Below are 16246 nucleotides of genomic sequence, written 5' to 3'. Positions count from 1 at the left end.
AATATACTGTGCTTCCAATTTAGGTTCATAGCCCTTCTCTTACGACCTATAGATCCACGATGAGTTTTCCGCTTTCGTGAGATGCCAAGCTCATGGATCCTTCTCCAAACATCAGGATTTAGGCGCAATGTGGGAATGGTTGAAAATGCAAAATGATTAAAGCTCTTGTTAATATAGGCATAATGCTCTTGATCAACCTTTTGCTCATACTTTAAATCATAGGCAGGGGCTTTCTTTCCATCTTTAGTGGATAGTTGAGGGCCCGGGTTGGGCTCAACATCTCCATAGATTGTAAGAGATATCTGGAAAGTTGCTGATGAGTTGCTATAATATGGAATGTGTGTACCAAGATATTTCAAATGTTTGATTTTTCCCTTCAATAATGAAATGTGCAGGGATATGACATGAAGTTTAATAGAATTTGATAAAAAATATTGTACTTTTTTATTTAATACGACACGAATTTTATACCTTCCTCTTTAAATTAAGAACCTGTTTGCCCAAAAATTATGGTTGTTTAGTAATGAGCTGAAAAGCGGGAGAAGTTGCCTTTATGGAGGTGACGGCAGAAATTGATATAAAGATTTTACCCGCCCGGAGCCGACCCGACCAGAAGTTGCGCGATCAATTAAAAAAAAGATAACTTCATATACTTCGGCCTAACCTTACTCTAATTCCATGCCCTAATGTATACATTTGAACTGTAACTGGCAAGAAACACATATAGCCGAGGTGGAAAAACAGGGTTAGAGAAAGGGTGGGGGAAACAATGGAAAACTTCAATATTGTCATTTAACCGCGCGCAGCGCGGAAGCAAAATTCATATATAAATTTAGAGCAAGAGTGAAGGAGTTTCTCTTTTGAGAAAAAAAAATAAAAAGAAAAAAAACACAAAGCTACCTTTCTTCCCTTTCCTCCCTTCGCTTTTCCTTTTCTCCTCTCTTTTTTTCCTTCTTTTCTTTTCTTTTTGGGGACGTTTTGGGGGCGACCGCCTGGCTACGCGCCTGTCCACGCCCGGATCTCATTGTTCAACATGATCCAGAAATCAAATTCATAATAATTATGCAATATTTAGAAAAAAAAGTATATTGTATTGAAGTGTCAGGTTCACATTACAACTAACAAATTAAACAACTAGTAAAGAAACTTTTATGTTTTGAACCTCTGTTTTTACCAGACCCGAGCACCAGACATAAATAACCTAGGAGTCAGTGCCCGGAGTCGGTGACCGAAGTTCATATTGGTCTTCATTATCATTGGTCACCGACAGCGCCGGCGAAACTACCACTATACAAACAAAGAGCTCCTATATGAGAATAGAATATTTATACATATCTACTGAGTTTGCAGTCGAATGCTTACCATACACAATTTACACTATCAGGTACCAGGGGTATGAGGACCTCGGCCTCGACCAGCTGTATGTTCATGCAGGTACAAACTACACGCATTTTGATCCAGTATAGATGTACTCAGTGGGCTTCATTTCACACAGACAGTCAGACACCAATACTCAACGATGGAAGACAGTCAGGCAGATACAAAAAGTAAGCTATCAAAATGATTTTATTAACATGAATTAATGAACACATTTAATTGTTAATACACTGTATTCACCATATACCTAGCGTAAAAATAGAATAACTGACAAAATGTTACCTGTATGGTTGCTGCAGGATCTGACAGCGTCTGTTCTCATATAACAGTGGAATACTATTAGGATTCACTATGTAATTTCGCCAGATATTTTTGGGGGAAATTGAAAACTATACATTTTTGGAAACGTTCAGGGAAACGTTATGGTATGAGCTATCAGAAAAAGAATGTTTTCATTTGCACCGACCCCTATCATGGATCTTTCAAAACGGCCGCCGTGAAAGGGGTTTTCGGCAATATCTCGGCTTCATATTGCACCTAAACCGCCATTTCTGAGGTCAAGGAATCTAGTGGTATCGATATAATCAACTGTTTTTTATATAGAATTATATCATTTTGATTAAATTTTCTGTCTTTTCTACGAATTACCAGACTGAAACTTACGTTAAATTTCAAATTGCATTGTGTGTTGCAAATGATGTGACCCAAACTTTACTTTTCAGTATAAGGTTATAAAGTTATACTAGGATGGCGTAAATGTTTTCGTTAATCATTAACATGTACTTCAATTTACACAATCGAGGTCAAATGGTCAGTTTAGGTCAATGTACTTGGACCAAGTGTGCATCAATTTGAAATCTTAATCAAAGTTACATTTTTGAAATGCATAACTTTAAAGTATGGATCTACAGATTTATATCATGAAAATTTGATAATAGAATAGTCCTGTATCACTAATCATTTTGTATGATAATTTTGGTATTGAATTTTTATGAGCCTTTACAGCAGCCATTTTGAGCTTTCCCCTCTATATTCTCTGTTCTTTGGAAACTGTTGGTCGCTCCCCCAATTACTCGGCCCCTCCCCATTTCAAAATTCTGGATCCACCACTGATTTGTCCATAAATTCAACTGATCCTGAGAAATTGTTAGGAAAAAGATGCATTTATATGCATTATAAAGAGTATTCATTCCCAGGTTTTCGAATGTGCTCGCTCAACCATGAAAATGCAAAAAGTTCGGAAGTGTGTGGTGATAAAACGGATGGATGATAAAAACAACAGCAATTAAGTCACCTTTGAAACCGAATTTGCCCCCATTATTCACTTAATTACCCCCTCAAAATGAGTCTGTGACATTGAAAATGCCTCTTTTCCCACTTTGATGCATGCTCACTCATCCATGAATAAACATATCGATTTCATTTTTGCACAGAATTCTGCCCATAGGTTGATAAACATAACTGCCTAATGACATCGCTAAAGAAAGCCTTGAAAAAAAGTTCCACCATATTGAATAAGGGGTCACTTATTCTTAAACATATGCACCCATAGTGTACACAATGTCTATGAGAGAGGAAGTCAAAATTTTAACAAAAATGAAATGAAGGTTTGTTTCATGGACGGTTATTTTTACTTCTGCCAACAATTTTTTCATGAAACTTCGCACATAGCTTTAGCTATCCAAAAGGCGCGCACACCAAAATAATCATTTGATATGGCACAGAGTGGGGCCAAGGCCTTAAACTTTCTTCTCGTTTGCATAATTTTCGAATATTGTGTGCTCACTGAAGCATTAGACATCGGGATTTTCATAAAAATCAAATCAAATGAATGATGCAAGGAGGTTTGTGACAAATATCCATAGTTAGCAATTGCATTTTTTCCAATAACCTAAAAAAGAGCTAATCGCATTCCACATGTTCATTCAGGCGTGAATATTTAATTAAACGCATTTGAATCATTGAAGCATGTTAATTGGTCATGAACTTAACAAAAAAAGTTGAGGAAAGATCATTTCAGTTACCAAAATGAAACAATACTTGCCTATGATATTTGACATTCGTATTTTTTGCTTTCATTAAATGTTCATTGATCCGTGAAACGATGAATATTGTTGAAGATACTCTTCCCAAAAAGAATTGTCATCATATTCGATCATTTTTATCGATAGAAATGTGTAAAAAATCCAATTATAGAAAATTTTGACTTGTGTTTATTCAACCGTGATATTTAGCAAAAACCTTGTATCGCCTATTAGAAAGTACCTTTTACAAGCCTTCTGACTATTTTTCATGGTGAGAATGTGGAATTCGTTCCAATAAAGTGGAATCAAAATCATGATATTTGGCTTGTGACTTTTGAAAAGTGACAATTTTGCCTTCTGGCGGTGCTCACTTAAGCATGACATTAAATACGTCCATGACATTTCATCAGGGGATAGCTTATAAAATTACCTACACGCTCATGTAAAATATATTAAAAACTCGCATTGGTTCGGAAATTATGGATGTTTGTTTAAGGGGGGACTTACTTTTTTTGTTGTGTATATAATTATGATGAAATGCCTAACCGTGACGGTTACACTTCGTAATTTCGAAGGTTCGTAATTCTGGAGGTTCTTTATTCCGAATGTTCGTAATTCCGAAACGCGCAAAATGCCTATACCTCGATGTTCGTTAATCCGAAAACGAAATAAGGTTCGCTTTTCCGAAGGTTCGTTACTCCGAAAACAAAATAGGTTCTTTATTCCGAAGGTTCGTTAGTCCGAAAACGAAATAAGGTTCGTTAAACTATTACTGCACAAATATCCTGTTATTTTTTTTATTTGCAACACCAATTTGGTCACAAAAATAGATTAATTTTATTTTCGGAAAAACGAACCCTATTTCATTTTTGGACTAACGAACCTTCGAACCTTATTTCGTTTTCGGACTAACGAACCTTCGGATTAACGAACCTTATTTCGTTTTCGGACTAACGAACCTTCGGAATTATAAATCTTATTGCGTTTTCAGACAAACGAACCTTCGGAATAACGAACCTCATTTTGTTTTCGGATTATCTCACCTTCGTAATGACGAATCTTCGGAATTACAAACCTTCGGAATATAACCAAGCTTCGTAATTACGAATGTTACCGAACCGTGACATGCACTTCTTATTTATTCTATGTACATGCGGGGGCTTTTTGACAATTTATTGCATGGGGGTTGAAGACTGGCCATACATACCTCTGTCATTTTTACTTCTGCCATTTTTACCTCTCCCATCATAACCATTGCCATTAGTACCTCTGCCATTATTACATTTGCCAGTTTTACCTCTCCCATTCTTACCTCTGCCATATACCCCTGCCAATTTTACCTCTATACCATTATTACCTCTGCCATGATTACCTCTGCCATATTTTTACCTCTGCCATTATTACCTCTGCCATTTTAACACTGAACCGATTTGATGAATGTCAGTAACTCATGCCTGATATTTCTTTGAGAAATGGGGCAGTGGGATGTATTTCAACGATAACAAGCCATTCTTTTCCTCCTCGAATGGGTTGGTGGGGTATGACCCCCCCCTGTTTACGCCAATGTATTTAGAACATACATGTATATATTTTTTTTATGATCAATGTTTCAACCAACCATAAAAATCGTTGGAATTATCATAATTCATAAATAATTAATTATACTCATGTGATGCATCTGTTCAACATTGAAACAAAGCCATACGTATGTTTTTCAGGAACAAAGGCACGGCGTTCAAATTATTGAAGTAAGATTAATGGGGTTTTGCAAGAAACTTGCGATTGAACGCAAATCGAGCGTAACTCCCAAAATTGAGCGTAAGTCCTCCGATAAAACGCAAATCTGTAATTGAACGTAAGTGAGCGAGGGAGCGGAGCATGGATGCATGGATTTTGCGTTTTCAGAATGCATTTGGTCGCTTTAAGCATTTTCACGCATTCAAAGACAAGTTTACAAGACTTAAATCAATTTTAATGATTGAAAATTATATCTTCTTTCCTAAAAACTTGGGAGAGGTCCACGAAAAGTAATGGTCTAAGGGATACATCCCCCCTGTGGATACACCCATGTGATCGCCTTGCATGTGGGATGACTGCGCTTGGCGCTACGGAAAGGGTTAGTTGCACTCCCCTTAAAAAAGAATTGTGCAAACTTTGACTATTTTGCTGAAAATTTAAAATTATGCGCAAAATTCTTCATTTTCAATATTGGAAATGAAAAAGCTCACAACATCGGTCGTTTCGCTTCCTCGCTTTTAGGTTTCTTTGAAAATATTCCTACTTGCTTTCGAAAATTTGTGAAATCGGCCCCCTGGAATAAAGATCTCCCTCCCAATTCAGAATTGCTTCCGGCGCGCCTGACTGCTGCTGCTGCTGCTGCTACTACTATACTACTACTACTACTACTACTACTACTACTACTACTGTTGCTGCTGCTGCTGCTGCTGCTATTACTACTACTACTACTACTACTACTACTACTACTACTACTACTACTACTACTACTACTACTACTACTACTACTTCTACTACTACTACTACTACTACTACTACTACTACTACTACTACTACTACTACTACTACTACTACTTCTACTACTACTATTAATACTACTACTACTACTACTACTACTACTACTACTACTACTACTACTACTACTACTACTACTGCTGCTGCTGCTGCTGCTGCTACTACTACTACTACTTCTACCAGTGGCGTAACTACGGGGCGCATGGGGGGCACGTGCCCCCCCCCCCATCGGCTGATCAATAAAAGAAAACGGGAAAAGGGAGAAAATGGGGAGAAAGGAAGAGAAACATATAGTGGGAAAGAAGAAATTATTATTCTTTATAATGTTATATCATATTATAATTATGGTATGTTATATTACATATAAAACATTTTTATCATAACTTTATGAAACATAATTTGCTCAGGGCCTATGTCTTCATTGTTCCTGGTGCTCGCATTGTCTGTTTAACGAGATATATAATCCTTTTGTACTAAAACCTCCCGTTTTCAAGTCAATATACACCAAATATATTTCTTCGCACTTCGAGATATTATTGTTTTATGTAGTGACATGCTTCTTTTTCATGACTACTTAAAGTGATTGCCCCCATGCTAAGGTCTTAATATAAAACATTTCCTGTCCGTGATTTCGTTCGCTTTAGTGGATTTGTGAAATATGTCTGCTCTCCATGAATTCCTAAAATCAGTCCTTAAAATGTCCCTTTTTCTGATCTGAATATCAAAAAATTTTAGCTCGCGCTTCCCGCTCGCATAATTTGGTTAGTGAAATACATATGGTCTTAATGAATTACTACAAACAAGCCCTAGAATGTCCCACTTCAGGTCTGAATTATCTAAATTTTCAGCTCGCGCTTCGCGCTTGCAATATTTGATTAGTGAGATGCGTATGATAATCATGATTACAATGACTACAAAAAGTGCTTCATGTGTTCAGCTGTAATTCTAACAAAATCAGCAAGCGCTTGGCACTCGCATTACATGACTATGGTGAGATATGTATACTCTTAATGGATTCCTTTAAAAAATGGTCATTAAAATGTTCCTGTTTGGGGTGAATATATACAAAAATTTCAGCTCGCGCTCGCATTGTTTAGCGAGACAGGTACGTATCATGATTACAAAAATTTGATTATAGTGTCCCTGTTTAGGTCTGAATATACAAAAAATTCAGCTCGCGCTTCGCGCTCCCATTATTTGATCAGTGAGATACATATCCGTTTAATGGAATTGTCCTTAAAATGTCTCTATTATATAGGTCAGTATACCTGGCAACTGAGCGCGCTTCGCGCGCTCACTAAGTGACTCAATATTTTGCTGGTGCCCCCCAATGCCGTGACCCACGGTACGCCACTGACTACTACTACTATACTATTACTGCTGGTGGTGGTGGTGTTGCTACTATAACTACTACTAGTTCATTTATTATTACTACTACTACTACTACTACTCTAATTGTAAAGTGTATGTAAAGAATTATGCATTTATTAACATTTTGGTCGTTTTGCACCTCTCCTACATTTTGTCTGTCGTCGTCCTCATTACTTAGAAAACTGTGATTAGAGTGTTGCACCCAAGATTCACTGCAATTATATTTGAAGTGATTGAAATCACCAAATATCTGTCTTTGTCATTTGGGGGAGCAATAACCCCTTTATTTTTTTTATTTATTTATTTATTTATTTATTTATTAATTTATTCATTCATTCATTCATTCATTCATTTATTTATTATTATTATTTTGTTGGGGGGGGGGTTGCTTGTTAACCTAACTTCCAGCCTTCCAGGGGTGCTGCCTATGGTAAATACTGGGTAAATAGGTAAATAGCATACGCAGCACCCCCGTCACCCCCGCTTCCCGGGGCCATGGAAGAATCATAATTATATTCTTGCATACACGCTTTCTCTATATAACACCCATTCCAGAGCTCTTTTCATGTCCAATGGTAAGATGTCCGACCTTTGCTCAGCTGTCAGATATCGCCCGAAATATTGGGCTTCATTTAGAAGACGATGAACTTAAGGTAGGAATAATCATTGTAGTTTCAAATTTATGTTTTGTTTTATATGTATTTCAATTTATTATAGCTGAACAGTCAGTCCGCAAGCCCTGAAAAAGTAGCTTCTTTTATCCAAGTGATATTCATGACTAGAGGGTTTTGGCATAGTTAATGAGCTTGGTGCGAACCAAAACACCTCTTTTTATTCGGCCATTGCTGCTCTAAATATTGACCAAATTTCATGTTTTTGATATCTTTGTAAAGAAGAAGAATCATTCTTTCAGGTCATGTGTTTGGATTGTTTAAAGGATGTTGTAATATAGGAAAAACTTTTGATCTAAATCATGAAACAAAATATTTTTTTTCATGCAACAAAAGTTGTTGTTTTCACACTTAATTTCTGTTTGGGCACAAATGATTTTTAAATCATGATAAAGCTGAAGATATAAGCTTTAATATGATATAAATTTTATAAGAAGATGTATTTTAGATGGGTCAGCAGCCAGCTTTTCATAGGCCAAGTACATTTAGCAGCTCAAAAACAAGAATACTGCGCTCTGATTGGTCATAGAGACCACAAACCCATGCAAATTCCAATGTTCCCCACACTGGGCCTCTGCAAGGTCACACTCACCATGTGGTAATCTCTTCAAATTACCCGCGCCAGTTGTTCTGTAAACATTATTCAGCCAATCAGAACTCTGGATTTTATGTTACTCAGAAATTTCAGAAATGTCGTCTTGCATCTTGATGGAAAAAGCTGGCTGCTGACCCATCTAAAAGATGCCACATTACAAGAGTGACATTGTAAGAAAGTATAGAGTTTGAGCTTTCTGATGATATAAATAATGTTGGTGCCTAAAGCACAAAATGTTGCACAATTTGCAAGTGAAAGCAGAGGAAGAAAATCCTGTTTGATGCATCTTTTCAGGTAAAAAAATCACTTATTTATCAAAATATTTCATTCAAAAGAAATGACCAATATAAAAGAGTAACATTTACTCTTGCCCATGGTACAAAAATAATCAACATTACTCAAGGAAAAAGTGGTTAAATTCTTTGAGAAAGAAAGTCTCACAATTCACGAGATTTTGCAGGGACATGAATTCAGCCACGAGAGGACTTGGATAAATCTTGCTCATTTGCTCATTAACATAGGGGCTTGCGGACTGACTGTGAATACCAACCATGGTTGTGATTGATATATAAATCTCAGATGGTCATACAGGAAAGTTAATGTATCGCTTGTTCAGCCAACTGAACACTTGAGGTCTTCTCTATCAACATTCTTGCTTGTGTCTTTCAGGGTTTTATGTGAATCCGTATATTTCTGTTTTACCAAATCACGTTCTTCGTGTTCTTTATCATTTTGCCGGGTTTTATCTCTATAAAACTTTATTTTTGGGGTCAAATTTACAGGGTTTTCATGCAGCCATAAAAGGAAACATTGATGGAATAAATGCGACAGAAGATATCGTGGAGCCAAGGTTACCAACAAGGTATCCTAGACTTCCAGGCCACAGACCAGAACAAAAGGACAATCTCTACAATGCATGGTAAATAGTAAATAATGAAAAGATCAGATTCGAACACTTTGAAAGAGTCCCTCCCTAATATGCACCAATTATGATATTACTCTATACCACAATTCCATTTATGATAATTCCCCTTATTGATCATCATCATTCTATTTAGTATTGTCCCTTAGGCCAGGTTTTGGCGGCCATGCAACATTATTGTCTTCTGTTAAAGGACAAGTCCACCCCAACCATTAGTTGATTTGAATAAATAGAGAAAAATCCAACAAGCATAACACTGAAAATTTCAACAAAATCGGATGTAAAATAAGAAAGTTATGACATTTTAAAGTTTTGCTTAATTTCACAAAACAGTTATATGTACATCCTGGTCGGTATGCAAATGAGGTGACTGGTGACCTCATCCACTCACTATTTCTTTTGTATTTCATTATATGAAATATTCTAATTTTCTTCTCATTGTCAAGTGAAACATAAATTAATTCTTCCCTGAACATGTCGAATTAGCATTGTTTTAATATTATATGGTTCAGTCAAGTTGGTCCTTATTGTCAAATCTAAAAAATGAAATATTGTATAATTCAAACAATAAAAAACAAAATAAATAGTGAGTGATGGACATCATCGACTGTCTCATTTGCATGTCACTGAGATGTACATATAACTGTTCTGTGAAAAATAAGCGAAACTTTAAAATGTCATAACTTTCTTATTTTACATCCGATTTTGATGAAATTTGTAGCCTTTTTCTCGTTGGATTTTTCTCTATTTATTCAAATCATCATTTTTCTGGGGTTGACTTGACCTTTAAGAACTGTTGTTTTAACTTCTTCATAACTAAAAGACATGTAGTCAATTTCTTGACGTCATCAGTCCGAGAGCTTGTGGACCGTATAAGAGGACACGATCAGTTTAACGACTATTATTTAGATAATGATCGTTACTGCTACTTGCAATTAACTATCCCCCCACCGTATACCTCCCACATCGCTTATAATTTTAGGTACTGGAAATGTGAAATCCAAGGAGCCAGCAGTGGTAAATTAACGGGGAAACGAGTTGCTATCAAGGATAGCGTAGCGGTAGCAGGGATCCCTATGATGAACGGATCTCATGCTCTTGAAGGATTCACACCTGATTTTGATGCAACGGTTGTTACAAGAATACTTGATGAAGGTAAAGTAAAAGTGGCGTTAATGGTTTCTGAATAGATTCGAGCGTGTGTGTAACATAGCATACACAAATAATTATAAAAAAAGGTCAAGTTCGTATCCTAAATGCAAAATTGAACACGCCTACATAAGGGGCCTACATAATATATAGACGAAAATGTAGCAGGTAGTTGGTATAAGACCTAGGCCTACCGTAGACAGGAATAACCGTCGTTTCTGGGGATTTATTTAACGATTTCTGACATTTTACAATGAGTGGAGCCAACGCAGTTCAGCGGAACAACCAAAATACAGAGATTGAAGCTTTTGGTCTCGGCCTACCGTTGCTTATGCCGGTATGCAGAATATTTCATGTCACTTAATAAAATTTTCGCTCACGCTTCGCGCTCGCATTGCATTTTAGGTGATTTACATATCTTGTTCAATATGGAGTTTAGATGTCAATATAAATTTATAATATACAAAACATATTTCATCTCGGAAATCGAACTTTCATTATTTTGTGTGATTTACAAATTGATTTTTAAAAAGTGCTCTGTCAAAATGTCAGTTTTATGGTTTGTCATTTTCTGCTCGCGTTGCGCGCTCGCAAATTTTGATTTATCAGGTACCTATAATTTTCGTGTATTCCATAAAGTTGTCAAAATATCCCTTTTCAGGTCTGATTGTCAAAACGTATCAGCTAGCACTTCACGCTCGCATTTTGATTGGAGAGTTATGTATGTCTCAATATTGATTATACAACAAAGTACTTAAAATCCCCTTTTCATGACAGTGTATTAAAAAAATTAGGCTCTCAATTCGCGCTCGCATTAATGGTTAGTAATATAATAACTGATGCGGCTCGGTGTAAAAATGGCAGAGGTAAAAAATGGCAAAGGTGAAAATGGCAGAGGTAGAAATGGCAGATGTAAAAATGGCAAAGGTAAAAATGGCAGAGGTAAAAATGGCAGAGGTAAAAAATGGCAGAGGTAAAAATGGCAAAGGTAAAAATGGCAGTAAAAATGGCCTCGTCGCGCCGCGTTCGCCGCCGCAGAGATTTCCATGTGAGCTCTCTATCAGCTGCATTTCTTCTCCGATCATCTTTAAATTTGGCATGAAGGTCGAGTATGGTATAGCAAAGCCGCCTATTGATTTTGGTGTGGGCGGAGACATCGTTGCCATGGCAACAAGAGTTTTTGTGAAAATAGCAGAGATGTCCTTGTGAGCGCTCTACCAGCTGCATTTCTTCTCCGATCATCTTTTAATGTGGCATGAAGGTCCATTATGGTAAAGCAAAGCCGCCTTTTGATTTTGGTGTGGGCGGAGACATTGTTGCCATGGTAACAAGAGTTTTTGTCGAGACTGAGGGATCCAAACGTCGTCCGTCCGTCACAAACCTTATGACACAACTCCACAACCGTAAGTCACTTTTCAACCAAACTTGGATGGTAGATGGACTTGGGGGACCTGCATGTTACGCTGCAGTTGGAGGTCACATGGTAAGGTCAAAGGTCATTTTCAGGTCAACGTTACATGCAAGACTCTCTTATGACACCTAACTCCGCAAATGTAAGTCACTTTTCAACCAAACTTGGATGGTAGATGGACTTGGGGAACCTGCATGTTATGCTGCAGTTGGAGGTCACATGGTAAGGTCAAAGGTCATTTTCAGGTCAACGTTGAAGGTTACATGCAAGACTCTCTTTCTCCGCAACCGTAAGTCACTTTTCAACCACACTTGGATGGTAGATGGGCTTGGGGGACCTGTATGCTAAGGTCATTGTCGCCATGATAATTGTATTTATTTGTCAAATTTCAGTGTGAGCTCTGTATATCGCAATGACGGATGACCCGGTGGGTTCGGGGATACATGTGCTCGGCTGCGCAACCCGCCGAGCATCTCTAGTTACCTCTGCCATTTTTACCCTGCACCAACTGGTTATAATTACAAAAGTGATTGAAATGTCCAGTTTTCAGGCCATCATTTCAACAGATTTCGCGCCATCAATAGGCATTAATGAATAAGATATTAATTTAATAATTGAATTGTCCCTTTTGTTTCATCTCGAGCTTAGCAAGAGGAATAGGCGGACAGTCTTCATTTTCATATGATGACATGTCCTAAGGACATTATCATTATCCAGTTTCAGATCACAATATCAACATTTTTCTGCTCGCGCTTTATCCCCTATTACTCATTCTTTTCATGATTTACAAAACATGAATAGAATGTCCCGTTTTTAGGTCTAAATCTCGATTTTTTTTCTGCTCGCGCTTCGCGCTCGCATCAATAATTGTTTAGTTACATAGCTATCTTGTTCACGATAATAAAAATTGATTAAAATTTTCCATTCTTTATGTATAAATGTCAATTTTTTCAGCTCGCGCTTCGCGCTCGCATGATTTGATTGCTGAAATATGTAACGTCTCCATGGCTAAGTGGCAGTCCTTAACAGGTACCTTTTCGATCAGTTCAAAACGCATTTGAAAATTTTCTGCTCGCGCTTTGCGCTCGCATTTTTAATGTAAGGAAGATCCCCAATTACTCATCCTTTTCATGATTTACAAAACATGAATAGAGTGTCTCGTTCAGTAGGTCTAAATCTTGAAATTTTCCGCTCGCGTTTCGCGCTCGCATTAATTGTTTAGTTATATACCTATTCTGTTTAAGTTACAAAAAGTGCTTAGAATTTCCAATCTTGGGGTAAAAATGTCAAAAAATTTCAGCTCGCGCTTTGTGCTCGCATTATTTGATTTTTAAAATATGTAACGTCTTCATGGCTAACTGCATGCAATCTTTAACAGGTACCTTTTCCATCAGTTCATTTCTGCTCGCGCTTCGCGTTTGTAGTAATAATTGAGTTGCATACACATCTTTTTCAGGATAACATACATTGCCCAGAATGTTCCAATTTTAGGGAAAAATACACAAGATTTCCTAAAAATTTAGCTCGCGCTTCGCGCTTGCATTATATAAATAAGGATTATGATATTATATATTTATGTTGATTAATAACAATAAAGCTAAAAATCGACTATTAGGACTACCCCTTCAAAGAAACCCAAAGTAATCTTCGAGCGGAGTCGGGGAAAATATGGCTGAAAAAAAAATTCCGGCCCCCCCCCCCTATTGGCGAAGGCTGGATCCGCCCCTGCATGGTATCTACATGAATATCTCCATGGAATCTCCAGAAATGAACGCGCTTTAGTCACGGAGAGATAGGTCTATTGCTTTTTGCTTTCAATAATTCTCTCCTCATTTAATGGATTCACTAGGGAAAAATATATTCGTGTTTTCGCTTATTTCTGAGGCGTTTTGCTACACAAATAGCTAACATTTTTATTCGTGCAATGGTACGAGATTTTGCATTCGATGAGACCAAGTTGAATAGAACATCTCTCTTTCACCTAATGCGAAATTTCGTACCATCGCATCCATACCTGTTCACTATAATAACGTTCAATTGTGACTTTATTTCAATTGTGGGCATCACGTCTCATCGTGACCATGCAGCTGACGGGGCCCGTTTCCTAAAGAACTTGCAATTATTGTTTCTTTCTCATTATTTAACTACCACGGAAACCTTAACTTTGGCTGCATTTTGGTAGGGTCCATGGCTAGTTGTAAATAATAACCGAATAACTGAATTCTTCAGAGCCCGTATTATAAAACTTACCAAGCTTATTATCACTTAACTGTGTCTCGTGATCTGTGAGATTAGTTTCAAACTTACTAAAGTTGTTCTGAATATGGATCTGCAAGATTTCACTGGTAATCTTCAGAACAAAGGTTATAAAGGCTTTATAAATTCAATAAATCAACAAATGAAATTCTTTGTTTATAGGAGCCACAATCGTGGGTAAATCTGTGTGTGAGAATCTCTGTTTCTCAGGAACTAGTTCTACTGCTGCCAAAGGACCAGTGAAGAATCCACATGATACTAGCCGCTCGACTGGAGGATCGAGCTCAGGGAGCGCTGTTCTAGTAAGTATTGGCTAAGTGTATGGGGGGGGGGGGGTGTATGTGAGGGGATGTGATGGTGTGGGAAGCGGGTAACAAAGCCCAAGATTTATACACCAAAGTTTCTTTAAAATGGCCGGTTAACTTTATTCAACAATAATTGTTGTTAAAAATAATATTTTATCAAAAACTCATATCTTCGAAACTTTTCCTCCTTACTCTACTAGTGGTAAGTATCGTTCATTTTATTGATTATTTTGTTTTGTGTATCCATTCACTGTTTCATTATTAATTTTATTCAGACAGGATAATTCAGGATTATTCAGTCAGGAATGATGAAAGTTTTCATGATGGATTTCATTTTAACTAGTATTATTCAGAAATATCTTTCTCATATGTAATTCCCTCTGAGTCGTTGAAATTCATAATAAAAATAGTCGCAGCCGCCAACTCCAATGTTTATGAAAACTGTAGTCTTCTCGTGCATCCTTCCTCCACGCCACGTCATTTACCTGGGTCATTGCTAAAGTTCATGCTGGGTTGGTATGTTTCACACATGCGCGCCGACAAAGTCCGTATGGCATCGAAACCAATCCGACTAGAGTAGATTGCGATTGGCTGTCTATTTTGGATGTAACGTCAACTCAATATAATTTATGTAGGGATAGGCCTATGTTTCCACGCAGCAAACATGGCAGAGTTTTTTTTATCTGTTTTCGTTGCGTCTTTGATACGCCGATCATGCTGAAAACAAGTTCCTAGTATCACTGCGTCATTTCTACGCACGGCTACCGCCCTCCCGCAGTCCCACTTTCGAATTTTGGACCATGTTCAAGGTATCCGAGAATCATGTTTATTTTTTATTATTTATTTTTTATTTATTTTTTTTTTGCTTGTCAATTTTTTTATTTGTGTCCATCACTAAATTTCAGGTGGACCCCCCCCCTAAATTTTTTGGCTTCCGCCGCCAATGTTTGCTCTAATTAACAGTGGGCCAAAATCAAGGAAAGTTGTCCGACGACAAAATGTTGATAAAACGCTCCCTGCCTCCCCAGTCCTCAGTAATGTAGTTTCCACTTCGTCATGGCATTTATGTTTTATTGCATTGACGCCCAATGGCGACAATGTATTGTTCTTGTTCCGTATTCCTATTCCGTCGTCTTCTTCTTTGCATTGACGCCCAATGGCGACAATGCATTGTTCTTGTTCCGTATTCCTATTCCGTCGTCTTCTTCTTCTTCCACAAAATCCCATTTGTTTAACACATGGTTTTTGTTAGCTCTACCCTGGCTCCGTCCCTCATCCAAATTCATCCAAACTTTATAGATATGTTGCCCAGCATCCCTAGTTGTGCACCTCGTCTTCCATTTTCCAAAATCACTCATGCATGACCATCCAGGCGCCATTTTGTAAATTTCAAGTCCATTTGCATACCATTACTAATCTCGTCCTAACTCCCCCATCCTGCATGCTACAGACTTCTAACAAATTGCTATAGATAGTCAAAGAGTTGCTCCAGGATTTGCGACGTATAACCCGACCTTCAAAATGCCATCTTCATGCCCTAAATTCAAATCCGAAATAGCCTTCCTTCAAAAACTTCATATTTATTGAAATGTAAAGTCAAAAAATCGTAAAATGGCCATAACTTTCTTGTTTTTAT

At 37.4% G+C, this 16246-nt stretch overlaps 1 protein-coding gene across 1 annotated transcript in view; it reads left to right on the top strand.

The window, feature by feature from the left end:
- The first annotated feature begins 1333 nt into the window (after positions 1–1333).
- LOC129257166 (amidase-like) overlaps positions 1334–16246 on the top strand; it is a 61414-nt gene continuing 46501 nt past the window's right edge. Inside the window, exons 1-5 of the mRNA XM_054895434.2 lie at positions 1334–1547; positions 7857–7954; positions 9350–9486; positions 10472–10644; positions 14468–14607. Coding sequence (XP_054751409.2) covers positions 1520–1547; positions 7857–7954; positions 9350–9486; positions 10472–10644; positions 14468–14607 — 576 coding nt within the window. The 5' untranslated portion in view covers positions 1334–1519. The remainder of the gene's footprint in view (positions 1548–7856; positions 7955–9349; positions 9487–10471; positions 10645–14467; positions 14608–16246) is intronic.

This window comes from Lytechinus pictus, chromosome 3 (genome assembly GCF_037042905.1).
Source record: "Lytechinus pictus isolate F3 Inbred chromosome 3, Lp3.0, whole genome shotgun sequence".
Taxonomy (NCBI): domain Eukaryota; kingdom Metazoa; phylum Echinodermata; class Echinoidea; order Temnopleuroida; family Toxopneustidae; genus Lytechinus; species Lytechinus pictus.
The sequence above is the reverse complement of the archived record's forward strand: the minus strand, read 5'-3'. Positions and strand labels throughout refer to the sequence as shown.